The sequence below is a fragment of the Planococcus citri genome, chromosome 4, assembly GCF_950023065.1.
Source record: "Planococcus citri chromosome 4, ihPlaCitr1.1, whole genome shotgun sequence".
NCBI classification, from domain to species: Eukaryota; Metazoa; Arthropoda; class Insecta; order Hemiptera; family Pseudococcidae; genus Planococcus; species Planococcus citri.
The window spans coordinates 58,162,826-58,185,709 of record NC_088680.1 but is presented as its reverse complement, the minus strand read 5'-3'; the positions used below and the strand labels follow the sequence as shown (position 1 = coordinate 58,185,709).

The 22,884-nt window shown below is 31.6% G+C and overlaps 2 protein-coding genes across 11 annotated transcripts in view; one reads left to right on the top strand and one right to left on the bottom strand.

Moving 5' to 3' along the window:
* The window catches only part of ex (expanded), a 48,911-nt gene extending 42,093 nt beyond the window's left edge, over window positions 1-6,818 (top strand). The window contains exons 13-15 of one of the 2 annotated variants that reach the window (XM_065359740.1): window positions 670-937; window positions 1,023-2,881; window positions 5,863-6,818. In XM_065359740.1, the coding sequence (XP_065215812.1) occupies window positions 670-937; window positions 1,023-2,881; window positions 5,863-6,693 (2,958 nt within the window). In that variant the 3' untranslated portion in view covers window positions 6,694-6,818. Of the gene's footprint in view, window positions 1-666; window positions 938-1,022; window positions 2,882-5,862 lie in introns of both variants that reach the window. The other variant, XM_065359739.1, reaches the window with a different exon arrangement.
* A 1,972-nt stretch (window positions 6,819-8,790) lies between these two features.
* Window positions 8,791-22,884, bottom strand: part of scalloped (TEA domain transcription factor 1 homolog scalloped) — a 183,960-nt gene continuing 169,866 nt past the window's right edge. For 8 of the 9 annotated variants that reach the window (XM_065364147.1, XM_065364148.1, XM_065364149.1 and 5 more), the window contains 7 exons: window positions 19,525-19,689; window positions 14,622-14,659; window positions 13,974-14,157; window positions 13,579-13,647; window positions 13,290-13,456; window positions 10,348-10,582; window positions 8,791-9,914 (listed from right to left, as the gene is read on the bottom strand). In XM_065364147.1, the coding sequence (XP_065220219.1) occupies window positions 9,801-9,914; window positions 10,348-10,582; window positions 13,290-13,456; window positions 13,579-13,647; window positions 13,974-14,157; window positions 14,622-14,659; window positions 19,525-19,689 (972 nt within the window). In that variant the 3' untranslated portion in view covers window positions 8,791-9,800. The remainder of the gene's footprint in view (window positions 9,915-10,347; window positions 10,583-13,289; window positions 13,457-13,578; window positions 13,648-13,973; window positions 14,158-14,621; window positions 14,660-19,524; window positions 19,690-22,884) is intronic. The other variant, XM_065364153.1, reaches the window with a different exon arrangement.

Genomic DNA, 22,884 nt, shown 5'->3' with positions numbered 1-22,884 from the left:
GTCAAAATGTCAAAATCTTGCTTTTTTTTCTAAAATTACCTCTAGAGCTTCCATTTTTTTTAAACCAAGAAATATCAAAAAAGTAAATCCCTCTTTTTTTGCCAAAAATTACCAAAAGTTCTCAAAATAATTTTTTTTTTTGGAAAAAAATTGAGTACGAGTCCTGCGTATGATCAATCATGTTCGAAATGAAGAAATTAATTTTCGACTCCAAAATGAAGTTCAGCATCAAAAACCGATTTTTTTGAAATTTCATTCCAACATGAAATATGTTCGGAATTGAAAATCAATTTTAGCCTCATCAAAAATCGATTAACCGAACCCCGAAAATCGATTCGTTTGCGATTTTCGAACTCACTTGACCGAACATGATCGAAATCTCCCCTCTAGGTATATTTCCGAGGCTAAAAATTTGTCTGGATTACTTTTACCTCAAAATGAAGATCTTCATCAAATTTAATCAAAATCCTCTGAGATTTCTTTTTTTTTTTGGCATGTAAACGTATGGTACTGATCTCTCGCTCAATGATGCTTCTCCTATTCCCTCCTCTTTTCCTTTCGTTTTTAAGTTGAATAATTACTCGAGAACGAGAACCTTTTGAATAGCATTTTTTATGTATCTACTTAGTATGTACCTTTGATTAATTGGTAAATGAATATTTTCAGCAGCAAGAAACGACCGGTTTATCGTCAAACCGCAGACACAGTACAAGCTCGAGTCTAGAATTAGGATACAGTCATACGGCGCAAAATTCAGCGTTATCGGATTCGGCCAGTTGTTGTTTGGAATTAGATTATTCGGTACAGTCGGCTCACACTAGCAGTGGTATTTATACACTGCAAAGTAGTTGTGAGACGAACACCGTAGCGACAACCGCCGCCGCAGCCTCTTCGGAGACCAGCGGTATCGGTCATTCAGTTGTCGAAGATTCGGAAGGTAAATTATATCACGATAGTAAAAACTTGTACAAATAAGTCAAATTTATGTACAATTCATTATAATCTGTTCGTTTGTATTTCAGGCATTCGCTCTAGAAGCGGTTCGATTGTAAGCGCTTCTGGTAGTTTTCACGGCGACGGTAGCGATCCGTCGGATACCGGACACGGTACACCTCTGACCGCCGAAGAATTATCAGACTTGATTGTTGGCCGAAGTCCGAAACCATGCCGAGGCAAATACCCGTCTGTAGCAACGGTCAGCGAATCTCTAGACTCGATAGCTGACTACGTGACATTACCACCGCCCCCTATACCTCCACCTCGCCGCACACCGCTCATGGAATCCATGTCTAGGCATAATTTAGGGGGAGCGTTCTCGTCGAAAAGCTCCGATACCACTTCCAGTTACGTAGCCAGACAAGGCTCGATTTCAACAGCATCGCATAGCGAATCGAATAAAAACTACTTTAGCAGCGAAGAAGCCATGCTACAGAGGCAAATCCAATTCCAGCACTTGACCGGAGGCTTTTCATCGCATTTGCTCATGGATACGATAGCTCCGGCGAACCAGATCCAAATGCAGATGCAGATGCAGCCAACATCCGCTAAAATGCTCATGTGCGCGAGTAACGACGATATCGCCGCTTCGAACATCGATTCGGGTTACTCTTCTTGTTACCCTGTCGCTTCTACTGCCTCGGCTAGCTCAGTCGCGAGCGCTGTTTCTGCTCCTTTGTTAAAATCGAAGTTCCAGCAAAACCACAAGTCTTGCATTTCGCTGCCTTTACGATCGGAAGAAGCTAGCGCTCGTATCGTGTCGACTAAACCTCAAATCAACGTTTTGAAAGCTCAAAGCAGTTACGTACCGTCCGGATCTCTGATCCCTAGCTACGCATCTCCGGCTGCCATAAATTACAACGTACCAACGTCCGCCTGTCGATCAACGTCTTTACAACAACAGCAACACCAACACCACCAACATCAGCATCAACAGTTGCAACAACCGCCTCAAATTCAACCCAACTACCATCAAAAGTACACTACCGACGTATCCACCAGATTAGACTACGCAGCAGCTGCAGCTGCGGCTGCGGCCGCCAACCAAGTACCAATCGTCGGCAGTAACAATTACCTGGACGTGAGACGCAGCGGTGTAGCGTTTCTGCAACAAATTCACGAAAAATTTCCTCCTCCTCCGCCACTTCTATACAGCAGACAGCCTCCTCCGCCACCACCGCCTCCTAGAAACCATTACTCGATGTGTAATAATAATTTGCTATCTCATCAGATCGACCAATACAAACAACAACTGTATTCGGACGTCGATTACGTCATATACCCGATGAAAGATCCGGCCATAAGTAAACAAGAGTACCTAGATTCCAAAGAAGCCTCGTTCCACTGTAATCAGCACTACTTGTCGCAGAGTTCGCTCAGTTCACGATACGCTAGACCATTCCCGTCCACTTACAACGTATTCGCGCCTCCGGCAGCTGCACCTACGCCTTATTCTTTATACGGTGGTCGAAAAAGCCAAGCTATGTATCGAAGTACACCCAACGTAGCTGTGGCCGGAGGAGGATGTATATCGTCGTATTGTCAACACGCAGCTAATGCCAGATACGCCTCGAATCAAAACTTATCCGCCGAATTATCCGGATACTCGAATTCTTCGTTGGCGTATTTATCGGCCAAACACGCGTCCTCTACTTCGCCCCTGTATTCGGCCGCAGCTTCGATGTATTCATCTTCTATGCAGAGTCTAAGGCTGGATTCTTCGATTTATGGACGTATTCTGCCGTCGTCGTCGAATTGCAGTTTTTCTAGGACTCGTTCCGATGATAATATTTTGAATTGCGGCGATCGTATCAATGTTGATCATCATCTGGATGTTAAGTTCAGGAAACCGCCGCCACCTCCACCGCCTCCGTATAATTCTCAGGTACGATGTATTTGAATATCGAAGGAACTGAAAAATGAGATTAAAAATGGGTATATTTATTTGATTAGGGGTCTTGTCCTAAATTTGTGTGTAGCCTTTAGGAAAATGTATCTTTTTATGACAATTTTTCACTGATTCGAAGTCGCTGAGAACAAAAATAAGCTTAAAATTGAGCAACAATTTACCATTTTCCGGAAAATTGGATTTTTCCGAGAGAATTTGCGTTTTTTTTTTCTTTAAAGAAGAAGGTGATGAACGAACGCTAAAAATTGAAACTGGATTCGAACTTGGGGAACTTGAATATTATAGTCTGAAGGCAAAGTTTAGCTTTCTTTCAAAAATGACAAAAAAATCTCGTCTTTTTTCAAATTTGCTGAATAGTCTCATTTCGTGCAAAAGTTGTCGCTTTTTCGCGAAAAATCCCAAAATAGTCTCACTTCTTTTCCAAAATTTACCCAAAAGTCTTAATTTCCAAAAAATCCTCCTTTTTGCAAAAATTGTCAAAATTTTGCTTTTTGAAAAAAAATGTCACCTTTTAGTAAAATTGCTAGCGTTATTCGTTTTTCCAAAAATTACCAAAAAAATTCGCTTTTATGCCAGAAATCGCCAAAAAGTATATTTTTTGCCAGTATAGTTCCCACTGCAGTCCTAAAATTTTCCGACAAAAATTATCGTTTTTTTACAAATTGAAAAAAGGTTGTCGTTTTTGTAAAAATGTCTAAAAAGTTTCACTTTGTTTCAAACATTGCCCGAAAGCCTCATTTATTTGTCAAAAATTGCCGAAAAGTCTCGTTTTTCAACAAAATTTACACAAAAAAATACATTTTTTCGCCAATTGCCAAAAAGTACTGATTTATGCTAAATTGTGGAATTTCCTTGCAGTAAGTAGTTACCGAAAAGCCTTACTTTTTGCTGAAATTATCAGTCTTTTTACTTTCTGACAAAAATCCTTGCTTTTTTTTAAATTGACAAAAATTTGTCGTTTTTTTGCAAAAAATTCCTATTCTTACTTTTTAAAAAAAATTTGTCCAAGATTTTCAAAAAGTCTCCATTTTTCGACAAAGGTTTTGAAAATACATCATCTTTTTTAACAAATACTATTTAAAAAAACCTGCTTTTGGATAAAAATCGTCTAAAATCTTGCTTTTTGGCAAAAACCGAAAAATTCTCGTTTTTTTTACCAAAAAATTGCAGTCTCCTTTTTTGACAAAAAATGAAGAATAATATAAAAATTTTCAAAAAAGTCCGGTTTTTTGCTAAAACGGTAAAAATCTAGCTTTTTAGCAAAAATTCTCGATTTTTAACAAAATTGCTACAAAGTAACTTTTTGTGCTAAAGTTCCTGAAAAGTCTCGCAGTTTTACCAGAAATTGCCAAAAAATCCACTTTTTGCTGAAATTATCAAAGCCTTGATTTTCCGACAATTGCGAAAAAGCATAATTTTTCTGTCAGTAATTTCCAAAAATTTTCTGAAAATGTAGCTTCTTCAAAAATTGACAAAAAGTTCTCATTTTCCTGTAAAAATAACGAAAAATTTTCCTGTTTTGTAAACAATTCCAAAAAGTTTCACGTTTTTCAAAATTGTCCAAGTCTGGTTTTTTGTCACAAATTGCCAAAAAATGTATCTTTTTAACAATCGAAAAATTCCTCTTTTTCATCTTACTCGTAAAATCGTCAAGAATTACAAAAAATGTCTGATATCATGTTTTTAAAATGCAAAAAAGTATCAAATTTTTGCTGTTTGGTAACAATTCTCGCATTTTAGGAAAATTGGTTATGAATTTCACTTCTCTTTCCAAAAATTATCTAAAAGTCTCGCTTTTTTGCCAATAACTCTCAAAAAGTCCAGCTTGTCCAGCTTTTTGCTAAAATGGTCAAATTTATAGTTTTTAACAAAAAAAATTTCTCCGAAGATTTTCACTTTTTTTTCAAAAATTATTGCCAAGGAGTGTTACTTTTTTGCCAATAATTGCCGAAAAATTCACTTTCTGGTGAAATTATTTGTCTTCCATTTTGTCAAAAATTATCAAAAATCTTCGTTTTTCAAAAATTGACCAAAATTGTCGTTTTTCAACGAAATTGCTAAAAAAATTTCATTTTTGTCAAAAATTTCAAAAAGATTCATTGTTTTCCAAATATTGTCCAAAAGTTATAAAAAGCCCTTTTTTTGTTAAAATTGCCAATGTCATTTTTTTATCAAAACGTTGCAAAACACAAAAATTATTTTTTTAGAAGGATTTTTGAAGCAATTTTGTTCAAAAAAATCGGACCAATAAGTAGCATGGATATTTCTCTTGAATGTTCACTTTATTAGAAGAGTGGGGGGGGGGTCGTCGAACCGAAAAATTCACTTTCTGCTGAAATTATCTGTCTTACTTTTTGTCAAAAATTATCAAAAATCCTCGTTTTTCAAAAATTGACTAAAATTCTCGCTTTTCAGCAAAATTGCTTAAAAAATTTCAAAAAGATTCATTGTTTTCCAAATATTGTCCAAAAGTTGTAAAAAGCCTTTTTTTGTTGAAATTGCCAATGTCACTTTTTTATCAAAACGTTGCAAAATACAAAAATTATTTTTTTAGAAGGATTTTTGAAGCAATTTTGTTCAAAAAAATCGGACCAATAAGTAGCATGGATATTTCTCTTAAATGTTCACTTTATTCGGAGAGTGCGGGGGGGGGATCGAAATTTTTTCTGATCTACAAAAATTTTCTTGCCGAAAATTTTAGTTTATCAAACTGATTTCTGATTTGTTTTTCTGGAAATGACCCATTTTGGAGAATTGAATTTTATTCAGAAATTCCGTCGGGATCAAGTTTTTTGACAATAAAAAAAAAATTAAGAAATCAGAAAGATAAAAAAAACAAATTTTTAAAATCATCAACTTGTTTTTTTGCATTTAAGTTCACTCAGAAAATAATTTAAGAAATATTTTTTCAAAAATTCAATTTGTTTTAACAATCATGTTTTTTGTTTTCTTTACAGAAACATTACATTTGCTCAGAACGCGTCCGAAAGCCAGATATTCCACCGCCAGAACTAACCAACAGTCGTGTTAATCAAACTGAAGTGAACTCTCCTCCGAAAGACAAGAACATCTCACTAGACATTTGTTCGTTACGAGAAAAAAGCAAAGACCTAGATTTACCTTTAATATCAGCCTTATGCAACGATAAATCACTACTGAAACAAACCAACACCATCGATTTGGCTTCCGAACAACCCAACGCGTGGTACAACGATACCGACGAAAATATCCCTAAAGACGAATCACTCGTTGCAAAAGCGAGCAATAATAAACAATCGCTGTATTCGGTCGATTCGAATAGTTCGCAATCTAACGATAGAACTTCTTCTACCAGTAAGTCTACTACAAGTAGCAAGAACAATAATAATAATAATAAATCGTCGCCGTTCAGAAGTATAAGTAAAAGTATTGTCACCACGATGGGTACGCCGGCAACATCAGCTACTAGAAACGCGATCGCTCCTAAAATATTCGACAGATCGAAATTTCTAAGCTGCGATATCCCGAAGGTAATCGAATCACAGGCCAGTTACACGGAACCAGCTCACTCTCAGTCAACCGCTAAAGTGAAATCTTCGTCGAAATTAATCAACAGTAAACTTTCAAAAGCCAGCACATCGGCTAATAAATTAAAATACCCGGTTAGCCAGCCGATTAATAAGGTTACGAAAATCAAAAGCGCCAGTATTAGCGAAAATAATCTGAAATTGAAATTCAAATCGTTGAAAATCAAATCCGAAGACGCGACTCAACGTAATGGTTCCGGTGATCTTGATAAGGCATCGTGATCCTCAAAGTGCTAGATCAAAATAGGCTACCTGTAGGTTTTACGTATTGTAATGTATCTTAAATTCGTTTACAATTGTTATAAATTGTAAAATTTAATTCATGTCAAATTTTCAGTACGTTTTTTTTTTAAATTGTAGCTTCGAAAAAACGTACTTGAACCTTTTTTTTTTATATGCTCCTTATTCTGTCGACTCGTGTATTTTTATAGTATCCTTATAAATTCTCAATGGATGCGGAAGTGAAAGTGCCATAATCCGTATGAAATATTATTTTTCATTCCTCGATAAACGTTTTATTTTTTTGATCAATTTATTTTTTTTATTTTTTTTTTAAATTGAAAAACAACGTGAAAATCTACTCTCATGTGCCAGTTATTATTATCTATTTCTATATTCATTAGTATTTTTACTTTTTTTTTTCTTCGCAGAAATAGGGTACTGTCAAGTTGTTTGAATATGTTTTATATATTTATTTATTTAATAAAATGTTTACCATAATATTATCAACGATTCGTGTCATGTTCTTGTGTTTATTCTACAGTTAAAAAGTTTTTAGTAATTTTCGCACGTCTTTTAATGAGTATAAACATTCTAAATAACAATACCGAACTCCGAATTGCTCAATTCATCTTTAGAAACTCGCCATAAACTCATAACTGGATTGAAAATACTCAATTTACGTAAAAATACAACCATGTTTGCTCAAAAAATAAATTCGCCTGCAGATACACACATATGCAACTAAACCGGCTTCAAAAACTCGAGTTTTGATTGGTCGCAGCATCGACCAATCAAAATTCAAAATCCACGAAATTCCTGCAAAAAAATTCGCGAAATTTTCGATTTTGAACAATTTATCCAAATTACCACGTAATTACCGTAATTTTATTAAAATTGTCAAATTTCAATTTCCAAAATGAAACTCGAACGCTGATTGGCTAGTTGAAAAAGTGCTAAAAAGGGGGTTCTAAACACTTTATTCAATTTTTGTAATTACCGCGTAAATACCGTAATTTTACTTTACCAAAAAAGTCAAACTTTTGAAACGCGATTGCAGCGCTATCTATGTGGCGAAAAGTGAAACAACCAGTTTACAGAGAACGATTCTCGGAGCAGCGCTACAGGCGGATAAAATCGGAACTTCTTTTGTATTCTTCATTTTTGAAGGAAAAAGAACGTTAGACATTACTTTTTTAAGGAGAACAAAAGAAGTTCCTATTTTCGCCACCAGAGGAACAGACAGCGCTGCTTCGAATTTCACACCCAGAACGCCGTAGTTCGTTGATATTCCAATAGATGGCGCTAGGCGTTTATTTGAAAATTATTTCGGATATTTTTTATCGAAAATCGAAAATTTACGAATGTATCGATTAAGCGACGAATTTTTTTGCAGAAAATGTCGAAATAGGGGTTTTGGGTACGAGGAATTCAATGAGGATGTTTATTTCAGCGCTAAATTAATTATTTGATGTCAGAATGACGATTCAAAGTCTACGATTCGTCTTTAATTTGTGTTGTAAGCTCAAGTGAAGGTTGTACAATTACTTGTATTTATTAAATTTTAAGTCACTTACCTCAAATTCGAGTTCTTCGGAACGTTTTTTTTTCTGACCTTTGAGCTTGGGGTGATTTTTAAGATGCACGAAGGGTCGTCAGTGGCGTTTTTGGCCCGAAGAAACCATTTTTGGTATCAATTTGACCCCAAAATTTAAAGTTCTTGATATATCGACATTTTAGAGATGAAGTTCAAGGTTTCAAAGTTGAAAATAGATATTACCTTTTTAAAAAATGCCAGAAAAGTTCAGAAAAAATTCTGAAGATCTTTCTTATACTTGCCTTCTGCAACACTCACTAGAAGAAAGAGAATCAATCTAAAAAAAAAATCAAAATGGATTATTATTCCAATAATACTTGACCAATCTCCTTCTTGAATTTCTCACCATAAAACAACCGCTAAAAATAATTAATAAAATCGCCGCCATTATAAAAATAAGATTTTATTACACAACATGCTGCCGTACAAATATATAGAAATGAAATTATTTCATACCTAAGCAAAAATCGAAATAATGCATAATTGAAATAAAAAAAAAAAAATCATACATAAAAACGAATTTACTCGTATTTCAACAAGAGATCATGTTATTCAGAAAAAAATTCTAAGAAAATATATTTACGTTTACACACTTAATACACGAATCTGTATACTATACAATAATCAAACACAACACAAACAAAATCTCACAGGTGGCATTATATTCGTAAAAAAAAAATTTACCGAAATAAATTCATCCGTTTACATGTTTACAAACTAACTTACCTTAGAAAAAAAAATATATAAGAACAACAACATTTCTCAATTTATGAAAAAACATCACGACTAGTTTGAAAAAATCAATATTACATTATTTTAAGCCTGAAAAATGCAACAATTTCTTCGCAATTTTTAATGGGAAAAATTTTCGTAACGGCGAAAAATTATAAAAATAAATATAACATGAATGTGTTGTGTTATCGAGAGAAAAAAAAAGTAAGTAAAACGTAATAATAATAATGATAATAAAAAAGACAGGCACTGCGAAAAATATAAATCAACCACAAACGTGTGATAGTTTTTTTTTTTTTAGATACATTTTACAAATTTCTAACTCTAAATATATATGTACAAAATTCAAAATTATTAAAACTTATGTAATCTTTTCCATTTTTTTAAAAAAACACACTGGAATTTAAAAAAAAATAAACAAACAAAACAGAAACAATCGTATATGTAAGTATAGTAAGTAAAACACACGCGTCAACGCGATAATAAAAACAGTGATAATGTTCGATTTGGTTTTTAGGCCTGGTTCGTATACTTTTTTTCGAGCAACGAAATAAATAATTAAATAATTACTTCAAAAGTAACCTTTTTTTTTTTTTTACAAAGAAAATAAGAAACACATATTGCACAAAATTGTTACTCGAAAAAGGAGCGGTAAAAAAATGAAACGAAAAAAAAATACCGTATTGGACATGATTCATGATTCAAATGCCATAATATGTAGAGTTAGAACACAAATGAAAATAAATAAATACAATAGAAAAATAAAAAAAAAGAGATTTTCTTACTCTGTAATTAATCTATAAATATGATGTTGGGCTCCGTGCTCCGAAGTTGATACTTCAAACACATACGCCGTACATAATAATGTTTCTTGAGTTTCACGATTAGTTACAACCTGCAAGAGAAATAATATAAATATTAATTACCAAATTATTGTTTTTCCTACATATTCCTTTCTTGATAAAATTAAATTTAAATTTCCACTTGAATCCAGATTCAGAGTTTTGATCCAAAATTTCGAGTTTTTCCCCAAATAATTCATTCATCTTTCCTTTTAATTCAAATTCAAATCAAAATTATTTTCACTCCTGCCCCTCCCCCCACTCCCTTAACAAAAGTTTGAAAAATTTTCTTATTCGCTACAAATAATTTTTCGTATTTTCTTCAATTAGAATTAAATTCGAATTCGAATTTTCTCAACTCAAAATTTACAAATTAAATTGAATTCAAATTAGAACCATATTTTGTTTTTTATCTCACGAATATAATTTACTTTTTCTTTCTCATTTTGAACTAAAACTATGAGTAGTACTAGGCAGGCTACGTACTTGCAAAATAGTAAAATTTTCGAGGACGGAATTCATCATGTACTTCTCTGGTAGATGTTTTAGCTTATGGATAAAGTTGATCATATATTCGCACATTGGTGACCGATGGATGCGGTAAACAAATCTTCCATTTTCAAATCGTGCATACTCTGTTTCCACTTTTTCTACGACTTGCTTTCCAAATGAACACACTTTCGTCGAACACGTTATAGTCATATTCTCATTACTTTCGTATCTGCAAACAAAATGAGTATTATAAATATGTGATTTTATTCTATCTTATATTTTATTTCTATTTTGTTTTCAAGATAACCAAAAAATGATTTAAAAATTATCTAAAATAATAAAAAAAAAATTACAAAAAACGAAAGAAATATTTAAAAAGTCACTTCCCACGTTCCCAGAGAAAAGGAAAGGAAAATATGAAATAAATCAATTTTAAATTTATTGATGTGTTTAAAAAAATGAAATTTAATTTTCAAAGCATTTTGTGAACATTTTTGGCAATTTCTGGCAAAAAGATGAGATTTTCAGACAATTTTTAAAAAATAAAAGTAAGGTTTTTAAAATATCTAAAAAAAAAAAAAAAAAAAAGAAAATTTTTAGCAATGTACTAGTATTTAAAAACAATTTCTGGCCAGATGAAAGACGTCGACAATTTTAGCAAAAATCAACTCCAAAAATATTGATGTTTGAAGAAAGAAGTCTGAAAAAATGAATTCAATTTCCAACGCATTTTTACGAGAATTTTTGGCAATTTTTGGCAAAAAGGAAAAACTTTTGGACAATTTTTGAAAAAAAGTAAAATTTTTTTTAAAACATCCAAAAAAAAATTTAGCAATTTAGTTAAAAAGCGAAAATTGTTAACAATTTTTGGCAAGAAGTAAGAACTTCTGGAAATTTTAGCAAAAATCAACAATAATTCTTTTTGACAATTTCTGGCAGAAAAGCGAGAATTTTGGATAATTTTTGATTAAAAAGTGAACATCTTTAGCAACTTTCCTGAAAAGCAAGCATTTTTCTAAAAAAAAAAAAAAAAAAAAAAAATGTTGAGAATTTTACTAAAAAGGAATAATTTTTAGAAGTTATTAGCAAAAAAATTACACATAATTATTTTTTCGTTATTTTTTTTTTTTTTTTTTCAAGCAAGGCCCTATTGCATTTTTTGTAGGTAAAAAAAAACTAGACATTTGGGTAATTTTTGACAACTTTATAGAAAAAAGTGAAACTTTCCAATAGCTAAAAAGCTAGGTTTTTTGCAAACAAAACCATAATTTTTGTCATTCTTAAAAACGTAAGATTTTTTGACAATTTTTAGCAACAGAAAGTGAAAATTTTCGCAATTTCTGGCAAAAACAACAATTTTTCCCAACAAGCGAGACTTTGACAATTTTTTAACAAAAAGAACGACTTTTCGGCCATTTTTACAGAAAGCGAGACTTTTGGACAATTTTTGAAAAAAATGAGACTTTTTGGAATTTTTCGTAAAAATGCGACAACTTTTACTTTTAAGCAACTTTTAAAAAATTTTGGCAAGAAGTGAGACGTTTTGAGAATTATTGGACAAAAATGATATTTTTTTGCAAATTCTGGCAGAAGTAAGATTTTGGATAATTTCTGGAAAAAATGAAAATCTTTAGCAATGTTCCTAAAAAGTGAGAATTTTTATCAAACAAATAAAATGAATAAAAAGTAGCAATTTTTGGGAATTGACACAAAAATAATACTTTTTCGTCATTTTTTTTTAAAAAAGTGATGATTTTTTTTGTGTAAAAAAACTAAAAACTTTTTAGTTTAGTATTTTTTGCAATTTCATCTTCAAAAAATCAAGACTTTTCAATTGCTAAAAAGCTAGACTTTTCAGCTATTTTGTATAAAAAGCGAACCTCTTGGAAAATTTTTTGAAAAAATAAGACTTTTTGGATTTTTTAAAAATACGACAATTTTTTTTTAGCCATTTTGTCAATTTTTTAGGGCAAAAAGCGAGACTGACGATTTTAGCAAAAAGCAGGGCTTCTAGACAATTATTGGTAGAAAAAAAATGATACTTTTTCGACATCTTTTTCGAACATAAGCGAAACATTTTTCAATTTTTTTTTTTTATTAAAAAACGAGACTTTTTGAAAACAAAGATCTAATCTGAATAAATCTAATTAAATCTAATCATACCTATAACCACATCAAGTACAATTTTTCAACCCATTTTACAACAGATCTCATGTCAAAAACAATCGACAGAAAAAAATATGCAAAATAATGTAAAAAAAATCACATTCTCGAACATGATATCATCACAAAAACTCGTTGAAAATTTGATAAAAAAAAATTAAAAATATCAGTACGTTGATTATAAAAATTTTAAATGATCATAAATAATATAAATTTAATTGAAAAATCCCCTGAAAAAATTTGCACAAAATCATGAAATAATGTTCCACTCAATTTTCAAGTAATTGGAATTACTATTGAAAAAAATCGATTTCCCCAACACGTTTAGAAGGGATTTCATTAAATTTCAAGCAATTTTTTCAACATCAATTAGTTGCTATTTACACACTTTTTAAAATATTTTAATTTTAAAAAAATGCTAAAATAATAATTTTATACAAATTTTTGGGATATTTATGAGCAACTTTTCACGATATGTAAGTATCTGAATCTTTGTAGCAATTTTTTTCAAAAAAGCACAAATTTACATAAATTATATAATCAAAATTTGCATTTTAGATGCTTTAGAAAACTTAGAACAAAATTTGAATTTTCGTTCATTTTTATCTCATGTGTATAAAAAATGTCCACAATTTTGAAACTTATTTCAATTTTAAAAAAATATATACATATCCCATTTAATTGTACCTTATATTAGCTCTCATCATAAGAGATCGCTTCGATAAATCCATAATACAAATACATAAATCGTATATCGATAAACGTATACTTACAAGCTGGTAACGCCGTAAAACGCGCCCGTCTCGTCCTGGATATTGGTGTTGAGATCAGCCCAGAACTTGACGAGGAAGAACGCATTTTGAGGACCTTTATCGAATAGTTCTTTAAGGCCGCCTTTCTTTTCGGGAAATTTATCGTAAATTTGGCGCGCATCGACCGCCTAAAAAAACAAAATCGGTTATTAGAATGATAAAATACTAAATAGGTATATTTATTTTACATGTGAAACATGAAATTGGTATGTACAAATAACAAATTAAGATGGTATTTAGATACACGTACCTCTAGCTCAGGATCCGAATAAGTGACTGTTCCTCCTATATGTACAAACAAATGCTTCTGGTACTGTAGCTATAAACAGAGAGAGAGAAAAAAACGTTATTTCATTATTTATGTAAACTTATAATAATCCACACGTATTAGGGACGAACTATATACTACATACTACATAGATCTAGATAACGTATGGTTTTTTTCACCTCTTCGTTTAATTATCGAGCTAACAATTAAACGAGATCGTGACCCAAGTCGACTCTAGCCCAGCTCTTTCTTTCTTCCACACACACACACGCACATTCACGTGTCCTCATAATACATACGTGAGTAATATAGGCACTTAGGCATCAGGCATTGAAAGCAAAGACGTCATAAATAGGTAGAGGTATAGGTATACTCACAGTATCTGGCTCCGTATGATGTTCCATAAATGCTGAAAATTCAACCAGTCTTAATTTATGAGTTGCTATTGCTCTACCTTCCCAAGGAGGTAACGTAGGCGGTGGTTGTAAATTTGCACTAACGGTTGTCGCCGGTTTAACGGTTGCGCCAGCGATATAGCCCGATTGCGCGAATGGTTTCACGCTGTAACATATCCACATCAAAAGTAATATTTAGAAGACGAACGAGAGATACGATAATACAATAATACGAGTATAACAAATCGTGAGCTAACTGCCAATATTTACGATCCGTTGATACGTACAATAGAATACTATAGGTAATGTACGAGTAAGTAGAGTAAGCAATAAGCATACGTCATAATAAGTTGATGGTGTCGTCTAGATACAATCTTCCATTTGTTTTGTTTTTTTCCCTGCAACTACAATATACAAGAACTCATCCTATATCTGGAGCCACTCCTTTTCACGATCTCTGTTGTTTTTCCACTCGCTATATCTCCATTTTCGAAACAAGACCAAAAAGTATACCAACGATCGAATTCTAGACGACGATACCATCAATAAGTGAAGCAATCCTAAATCCTAAATGTACATCTCGTACCTAATAATATTTTACAAGGTACATAATTATTCGTGTTTACTTACTCCTGCGACGTTCCAGGCTGGAGACCAGGTTGCCAAAACTGAAACATATAATATTCTCATTTAGATAATATCGTTTAAATACACGAACGTGAGCATGGTCTGCGTATATAGTCGTCGCTGTGTCTACCCGCAGCTTAGATATACTAAAAGTAATAAGCGTGAAAATGTAATCAGCTCGGTGTTAATTTGACGAGCACGACGATATTTCCTCTTCGCGATTTATTTAGGTTTTTTTTTATATGTATACTTCGCTCAATTAATTAAAATGCACAAAGAGAGATATATCTACGAGTATACGAGATGCAACGCGATGTGTTTTATTACTACCTATTAAAATGCATTCGTGCGCACAAAACTAAGTCTAATTTGTTGTACAGTACAGAATTTGCCCAGCACGATGAGTGAAGCTCGTTTGTAAAAAAAATTATCATACAAGCTTCGCTAACTATCGATTATTTAGGCAAAGTACTTGTAATTGATATTCTCTCACGTTACCAAGCATTACAAAGGGTCTTCGCGATGAAAAGAGGAACTATAGGTGAAGTATTGGGGGTCAGGATGAGTAACAAAATTTCAAAATAAAAAAACAGGACTTTCAGCTGGACATTTTTTAAACACTTGGGATTTTTTGAGTGAAGAGAGGGGAGTGGGCGAGGCAAATTTTTACATTCAAATTTTTCGCTTTTCCAGTGCTTTCATTCCAAGATTTTTTTCAAGCAAGCTCATGTCGAAAATATAATTTGGTCATTTCAATTTTTGAGATCATTTTCACCTTAAAATTTTTTTTAAAAAATACACAAAAATTTAATGAAAAATTTGAGGCATATTATTTGGGAAAAAATATAACTACCAATTTTTCGAAATAAAACGACGAGTTTCAAAGTAAAATAAGCAAGAGATGAAAAAATAACAATTTTGTCATTTGAAAGGTACCTACAAGGGTCATTCCATGCCAAATCGGCGGATTTTTGCACGAGGGGTCTTCGATTTTTTTCAAAATCAGATCATTTGTAGAGGTCATCAAACGATGACGAATGACGCAAACCGGACATTTTTTCGATTTTTTTTGACGGAGCTGTGGCGCTTCAAAGTTCTCCAAAATGGCCGAAAATGGAAAATTTCAGTTGCAAATTGCTCCGGTTGTACGTGGTATAGAATTTTGAACTTTTTTTCAAATTGTAGTACTTTGAGAGGGTAATCGACGAGTGATGTCAAAATCAGTGTTGCCACTTTTAAAAACCTAAAAAAATCGATTTTAAAACTTATAATTTAAATATAACCACGATGTCCGCCAGTAAAAATTCTGAAAAAATTCTCAGTTTTAGTCCTTTTTATGTAGAATAACATATCAAAAAATTGGAGGGGCCTTTTTTTTCATTTTCGAGAAAAAAAAATTACAAGTTTGGACTGGTACAATGTTTTGTTAGGTAACAGACTACTGCACCCAGTTGGACTTGGCACATTTTGGAGTGGTAGGTTGGTTCAATAGTGTTGAATAAAACGAATTTTACATAAAATTCTGCATTCAATGTACTGGATAGCGCGTTTAAAAACGAATTTTCGGCTATCTGACGTCCTACCTAACTGCGTAACAGTCCCATCTAACGGAATTCACTGAAAACGCATTTTTGAAAAAATTGGACAAAGCACATTTTGGAAATGAGCTCTTCATTTCAAAAATGCAAAAATTTTCATTTTTTAGGTTTCTGATGGTACTTTTGCAGCAATTGTAAAACTTGTAATTTTTTTTTCTCGAAAATGAAAAAAAAGGCCCCTCCAATTTTTTGATATGTTATTCTACATAAAAAGGACTAAAACTGAGAATTTTTTCAGAATTTTTACTGGCGGACATCGTGGTTATATTTAAATTATAAGTTTTAAAATCGATTTTTTTAGGTTTTTAAAAGTGGCAACACTGATTTTGACATCACTCGTCGATTACCCTCTCAAAGTACTACAATTTGAAAAAAAGTTCAAAATTCTATACCACGTACAACCGGAGCAATTTGCAACTGAAATTTTCCATTTTCGGCCATTTTGGAGAACTTTGAAGCGCCACAGCTCCGTCAAAAAAAATCGAAAAAATGTCCGGTTTGCGTCATTCGTCATCGTTTGATGACCTCTACAAATGATCTGATTTTGAAAAAAATCGAAGACCCCTCGTGCAAAAATCCGCCGATTTGGCATGGAATGACCCACATATAACTTTGCCTGGGCCCTTTTTTGTATTTCTTTCCTGAGAGGGGGAGGGGGAATCGAAGTACTTACCCAAATTTTTTAAAAAATATTTTTGGAAATTGTGGCAACTTTGATAGATTTTGTACTTATTTGGATAATTTTAACCTAAAATTTTTTTGAAAAAGTGACCAAATTTTTTTTTTTTCATTTTTTCAAATTCTCCAACTGTTTTAGTTTGTATGTCAATTTTTTGATATTTTTAATTTTTTCGAACTTTCCATCAGGCTGCGCCCCCCCCCCCACAAAAAAGTTCTGATTTTGACTAATATTCTTATAAACATTAAGGTAAAAAAATTTTAATTTTTCCTTCAAGTTTGAAATTTTTCAATTATGGAAAAAAGAAATAAACTGGCTTTGGCGAATAATTGAGGGTAAAAGCTCCAATTTTAAAATTCGAACGATGATTTTTTTCTTGAAAAAATCAAAATTGAAAAAAAAAGCAATCGAGTCCCGAGCGAAGCGAAGACAAAAGCTATCGAAAATTAGTATTCCAAGAGGCATAAAACCGATGGAATTTGAATGATGATTTTTTTTTGTTGAAAAATTCAAGATTAAAAAAGAAAAAAAGCATTTGAAAATTGGTACATATTTCGAGAGGTATAAAAACGATGTTTTCTTGAGTAATAAATAAAGGAGTTTTTATTATTTTTGCTTCAAAATTTTAAAATTTGATTGATGATTAAAAAAAAAAATTCAAACTTGAAAAAGAAAAGAAAACGAGCCCGAGTGAAACGAGACCAAAAAAACGCTTTCAAAAATTCATGTTCTGAAAAATAAACAAAAAAAACTAAAAAAGTTTCTTTATCCAGAGAGGAATTTATTTTTCTGATTCGAACTTTGAACATTTCTTGAATTTGAACGATAAGTTTCTAATTTGGAAAAAAAAGAAGGGCAGCAAAAGCTCTCAAAAATGTGCAATTCAAGTTCTGAAAACGTCGACAAATGAGCCCTTTTCTAAGTAATTTGAAAATTCCGGAAAAGGAGAAATTAATTTGATAAGTAAGTAATTTGAAGTCAAATACGGGTGTAATAATCAAGTAATTACAAACACCCCAAAAAAAAAAAAAAAAAAACAATAATTTTCAATTCTAAAACCGTAAATTTTTGGTGAGATTTCAAAAATTTATACGAAAATTTAGAACCATGCACAAAGTCTTCAGATCGACTGGAAAAAACAAAATGTGGCACTGGAAACAAAGTTTCATCAGTTTTACCAAAACATATTTTCATTTTGGAAAAAGTACCCTTTTTTCTCAAGAAAGAAGTAAGTAAACATTTTTGGATTGATTTCCAAAAAAAAAAAATTAAAAAATGAATTTGTAATTGCTCAAATTTAATTATTTTTAGCCGATCTGGAGCCTCCAGTGAAATCTTTTCTCCATAAATTGTCGAAATTCCCATCCTCCCCCCCCCCACCCCCAAAAATAATAAATAACAATAAAAAATCATTCAACAGGTCTCCGAGTAATTTTTCAAAAATTTCGTAATTTTCCAATCAATCTGGAGCCTCCAGTGAGATCAGAATTTTCTCTATAAATTGTCGAAATTCAAAAAAATATGAAATGAATAAATTACATTTATTTCCAGCCGATATAAAAATTCCAGGGAGGTCAAAATTTTCTCCATCAAGTATCGAAATTCCAAAAAATACCAAAAATCATTTGATAAAACTCCTAGAAATTGTTTAATTTCTACATTTTTATTCAATCATCTGGAGCCTCCAGCAAAGATCACAATTTTCTCCATAACTCATCAAAATCCAACAGAAATAATGAAAAATCAACTTGAGCAAATGACAACTTGGTTTCCAATCACTTGAGATATGCTCAATTCAAAAACCCATCATTTCAAAGAATTTCCCAAAATTTTGTTGACTATCAAAATATCAAAATCACGACAAATTATTTTTGAAATCTGGTTCAAAAAAGTCCATTCATCGAGTTCAGTTCGACTGGAATTTGCTGAAACGATGCTTCTTCGGGTTGGGAATACTTGGAAATACGGGAAGAACCTTTTCATCAATTTTTATGCCATTTGGATGGAATAAGCAATCCATAAAACTATATTATTATGAACGAAAATGTTTCATCAACTTTTCTGTCGTTTCTCATGACTTTCGGTCATTTTTTATAACTTTTCATTATTCTTTGACATTTTTTCGAAATCTAAGAATTTTACAAAATTCAAATTCAAATCAATTTCCACAAAGTTCAAATGCATTTCTGAAACCTAAAATATGTTAAATGTCGAAATTTCGCAGCCCTATATCGATTTTTTACAACATCCATTATTGCACCATTTCCTCATAAATTTGTTCATACGAAAATGAATCCAATCTTTCCACACGAATACGGTAACATAATATAGAACTCAACAAGCAACAGACCACCACAATAAATCGTTAAAATAATAAAAAAAAAACGTCGATAACAAGCAAAGCAAACCATCAAAAAAGAACTCAAAAAAGCATACTATCGCAGAAGAATAAAAAATGTAAGTAGGCACTTAATAAGCAAAAAAGAAGCAAAATTCTACACCAATAATTACATTTATAAGGAAGAGGGTTGGGGGTGGAATACAACTTCCACGCACACAGACATAGACATAGACACAGACACACACACGTGATGTACTTGTACTCGTACAAGGTAAGTGCGATACTCACCGGTGAGGCAGGATAAGAAACCGCGGAGGTAGCGAGACCAAGAGAAGCGAGACTGGCCGCCGTTGCTTTGTTATGTATCGCGGTCGCCGATACAATTTGAGCACTAGACAGCGTCGACATCGATTGTAAGGTTTTTTCTTTGACTGCGGCATCCGTAGGTGCTACCTAAACACCCCCAACACCATCAAACTAATAAATTACTACGACCAAAACAAGAGGTAAGGATTTGTTTTTTCACTAATCTACATTGTAGTAAGTCAAAAATTGCGGACTACGTTAAGTAAATAAAACTAATAATTTAATTAGCTAATACTTAAATATGTACGTAAATTTATACACATTATGTAGGTAGTTGAATTTTTATAAATTATCGTTGATATCGTATGAAGTTGGTATTAATGAGATTGGAATCATCCATATTACGTAGATTCTGGTACTGTACCAAAATTATTAAATTTGAGGCAAGGAGGATTCATCCATTACCCCCCCCCCCACGTACTCGAAGTGTTCAATTTTAACATAAACAAACATTTTCATTTCGGTTTCAATCCATAATCCCAAAAAGGAATTCTCGCTTCTAAGAATTGTCTTCAAATATCTCCAGAAATAAGCACTAAAAACAAAATTGTGATCTCTTTTTTTGAATTTCAATACAGTCGAAAACTTTAAAATTTTTCAAAATTTCACGTTTTAAAATCTATTTTTATTATGAACAATTTTCTAAAAAATTTCCGTGACTTTATTCTTTATTTAAAACCAATTTTTGGGATCTTCAACAAATTTTTGACACAGTTGGAAACAGCTTGGGAAAATTTTCAAAATTTTTTCATCAATCATTTTCAAAACATTTTAACAATTTTTTGCAATAATTTTGAAAAATTTCAACAATTTGAAGCGAATTTATTATACAACTTTTTAATCAAATTTTAGACATTTTCACAACATTTGATAAGTTTTTTCATATTTTTACACAACTTTCACAGTTGGAGTAATTTTCGTGATAGGTCAAAAAATATTTTGCACTTGGAGACGGTTTTTGCAGTTTTCATCATGTTCAGTACACATTTTATAATCAATTTCAAAATTCGCAACTTTGAAGTTTTTTTTTGGTAATTTTTACGATATTTTTACTAATTTTCAAAATTGAATTCTTTCCACTGAAAAGTATTTTTCCCACAATATCAATTTCTCGATATTTCTATAGTTAAATTTACATCGCTTAACCTTTCAACAATTAATTTTTCACAAATTTAGCTAAATTTTACAAAATTTTTAGGAAGTTTTACTCATAATATTTTAGCATGAAGATTTTTTTTGTAATTTTTTGAACTCATTTTTGTATTTTTTACACATCTTATGCATTTTGAAATTATTACGTAACTTTTCATAATTTTGATCAATTTTTTTTTATGCTCTAATTCATTTTTGAAATTTTTTCAATTTTCTTATTCATTATTAATACCTACACTTTTTCAAGACATTTTGAAATTAATTTTCGTAACTTTTCAAGAATTGTCATCATTTTTCATAATATTCTGATACTTTTTTGCAATTTTTGAGATTTTATGTTACTTGTTTACTGATTGAAAATTGGGTTTTTATAAAATCATTACTTTTCTAAAAATTTTATACTACAACTGTTATCAAAAAAAAAATTATACGAAATTTCATGATAATTCGATGCATTTTTTTGAAATTTTTACGATTTTGTAAACTTTTTTTTAATACATTTCACGCAGGTCTTTTTTTGTATGTATTTCCTTCCTGGTGGAGGGAGGGGGAAGCTAAATAGAAGATGCAAGTCCCTAATTTTCATACTACCCCCCCCCCTTGTCAATGTGTTTTGAAAACAAAATCAAACTACTTGAGTTAATCGTTTTTCTATAGTTTACAAAAATTTTGAACTTTTTTAAAATGAAAAATTTTGAACTTTTTTGAAATAAAAAATTTTGAACTTTTTTGAAATACTTAAGTAAAATATTTTGAACTTTTTTGAAATGAAAAATTCTGAACTTTTTTGAAATAAAAAATTTTGATCACTTTTTTGCTCCTTAAGTAGGTAATAAAGTTTCATAATTAAAAAATTGCAATGTGACAACCTTGACAGATTTTGTATCTACTTGGATAATTTTGACCTAAAAAAAGTTCAAGATTTTTTGAAGAAGTAACCAAAATTAATTTATGCTTTTTTTCTTTTCAAATTCTTTCATTTTTTTAGTTTTTATGGCAATTTTTCGATATTTTTGCGACTTTTCAATAAAATTTACAATCCTTTTTTGCAATTTTTTCGTTTTTTCACACATTTTAGGCACTAAAATGAAGTTTTCGGATCCTTCGAGAATTTTTTAGCGTGATTTTGATCAATTTTTACATTTTTACCAATTTTTATTCTGATGTGTTTTTTTTTGCAATTTGCAATGCCATTTTTTTCTATTTTTTCTCAATACACATTTTAAGGGTCATAAAATCAATTTTTGTCACTTCACAACTATTTTTTTTCTTCGGAATTTTAGTCATTTTTTTTTTACAATTTTACCAATATTTTATAATATTTTCAAAGCACGTTCGCGATTTTTGCAATTTATCACATTTTCATTCCTATGCATTTAAAACATGACGACTTTTAAAAAAAGTATCCCTTGTCAATAATAAAAATAAAAAACAAGTAAGACAACAAACCATCGAGTAGTTCCTGTACCTCTACTCGTATTTGAAGACCTCGAGTTCAAAGTCAACTCATTTTCTCGATTTGACTCGCCTCGTCATTTCAAAGTACCGAAATTTGAATTAAAACCTCAAAAATTTCAACAATTTGCTCATGTTTTCATAATGACATCTCCAAAAACTTAATATTTTTAAATCCACCATTTAACTACCCTATTCTCTCTCTCTCTTAGTTCGAATACAAACCTCACAAAAAATTCATTTCAGCGATAAAATGACAAATTTTCGGATTTATGGTGCCATTTTGACCCTAGAAAACATTGAGGACGATCGAGAAGCCAATTGACATGTAATTTTGGGAAATTCTTCGCACCCAATCACAATGTCTTCGCGATAGTTTCCTTGCTCAACCATACGAAGCGTTTTCCAGCTCACTTATTACTATTTCAACAACCTGGAGGGGGGGGGGAGGACGTAGGACTAATGTACATCATATTTTGAACAAAAAAAACCTACTGAGAGTAAGAACACTACTTAAATCACAGCACACTTTAGAAATCTGATTCTCAAAGCATCGTGTTTAAAAAAACACCACCTACAGCAACACTTTTGAAAACCTTGCTCATCTGTTGCTTCGCGACAAAAATTTCTCCTCACTCCACCTGCGTCTCTTCACTCTAAACTTCCCCATCGTAT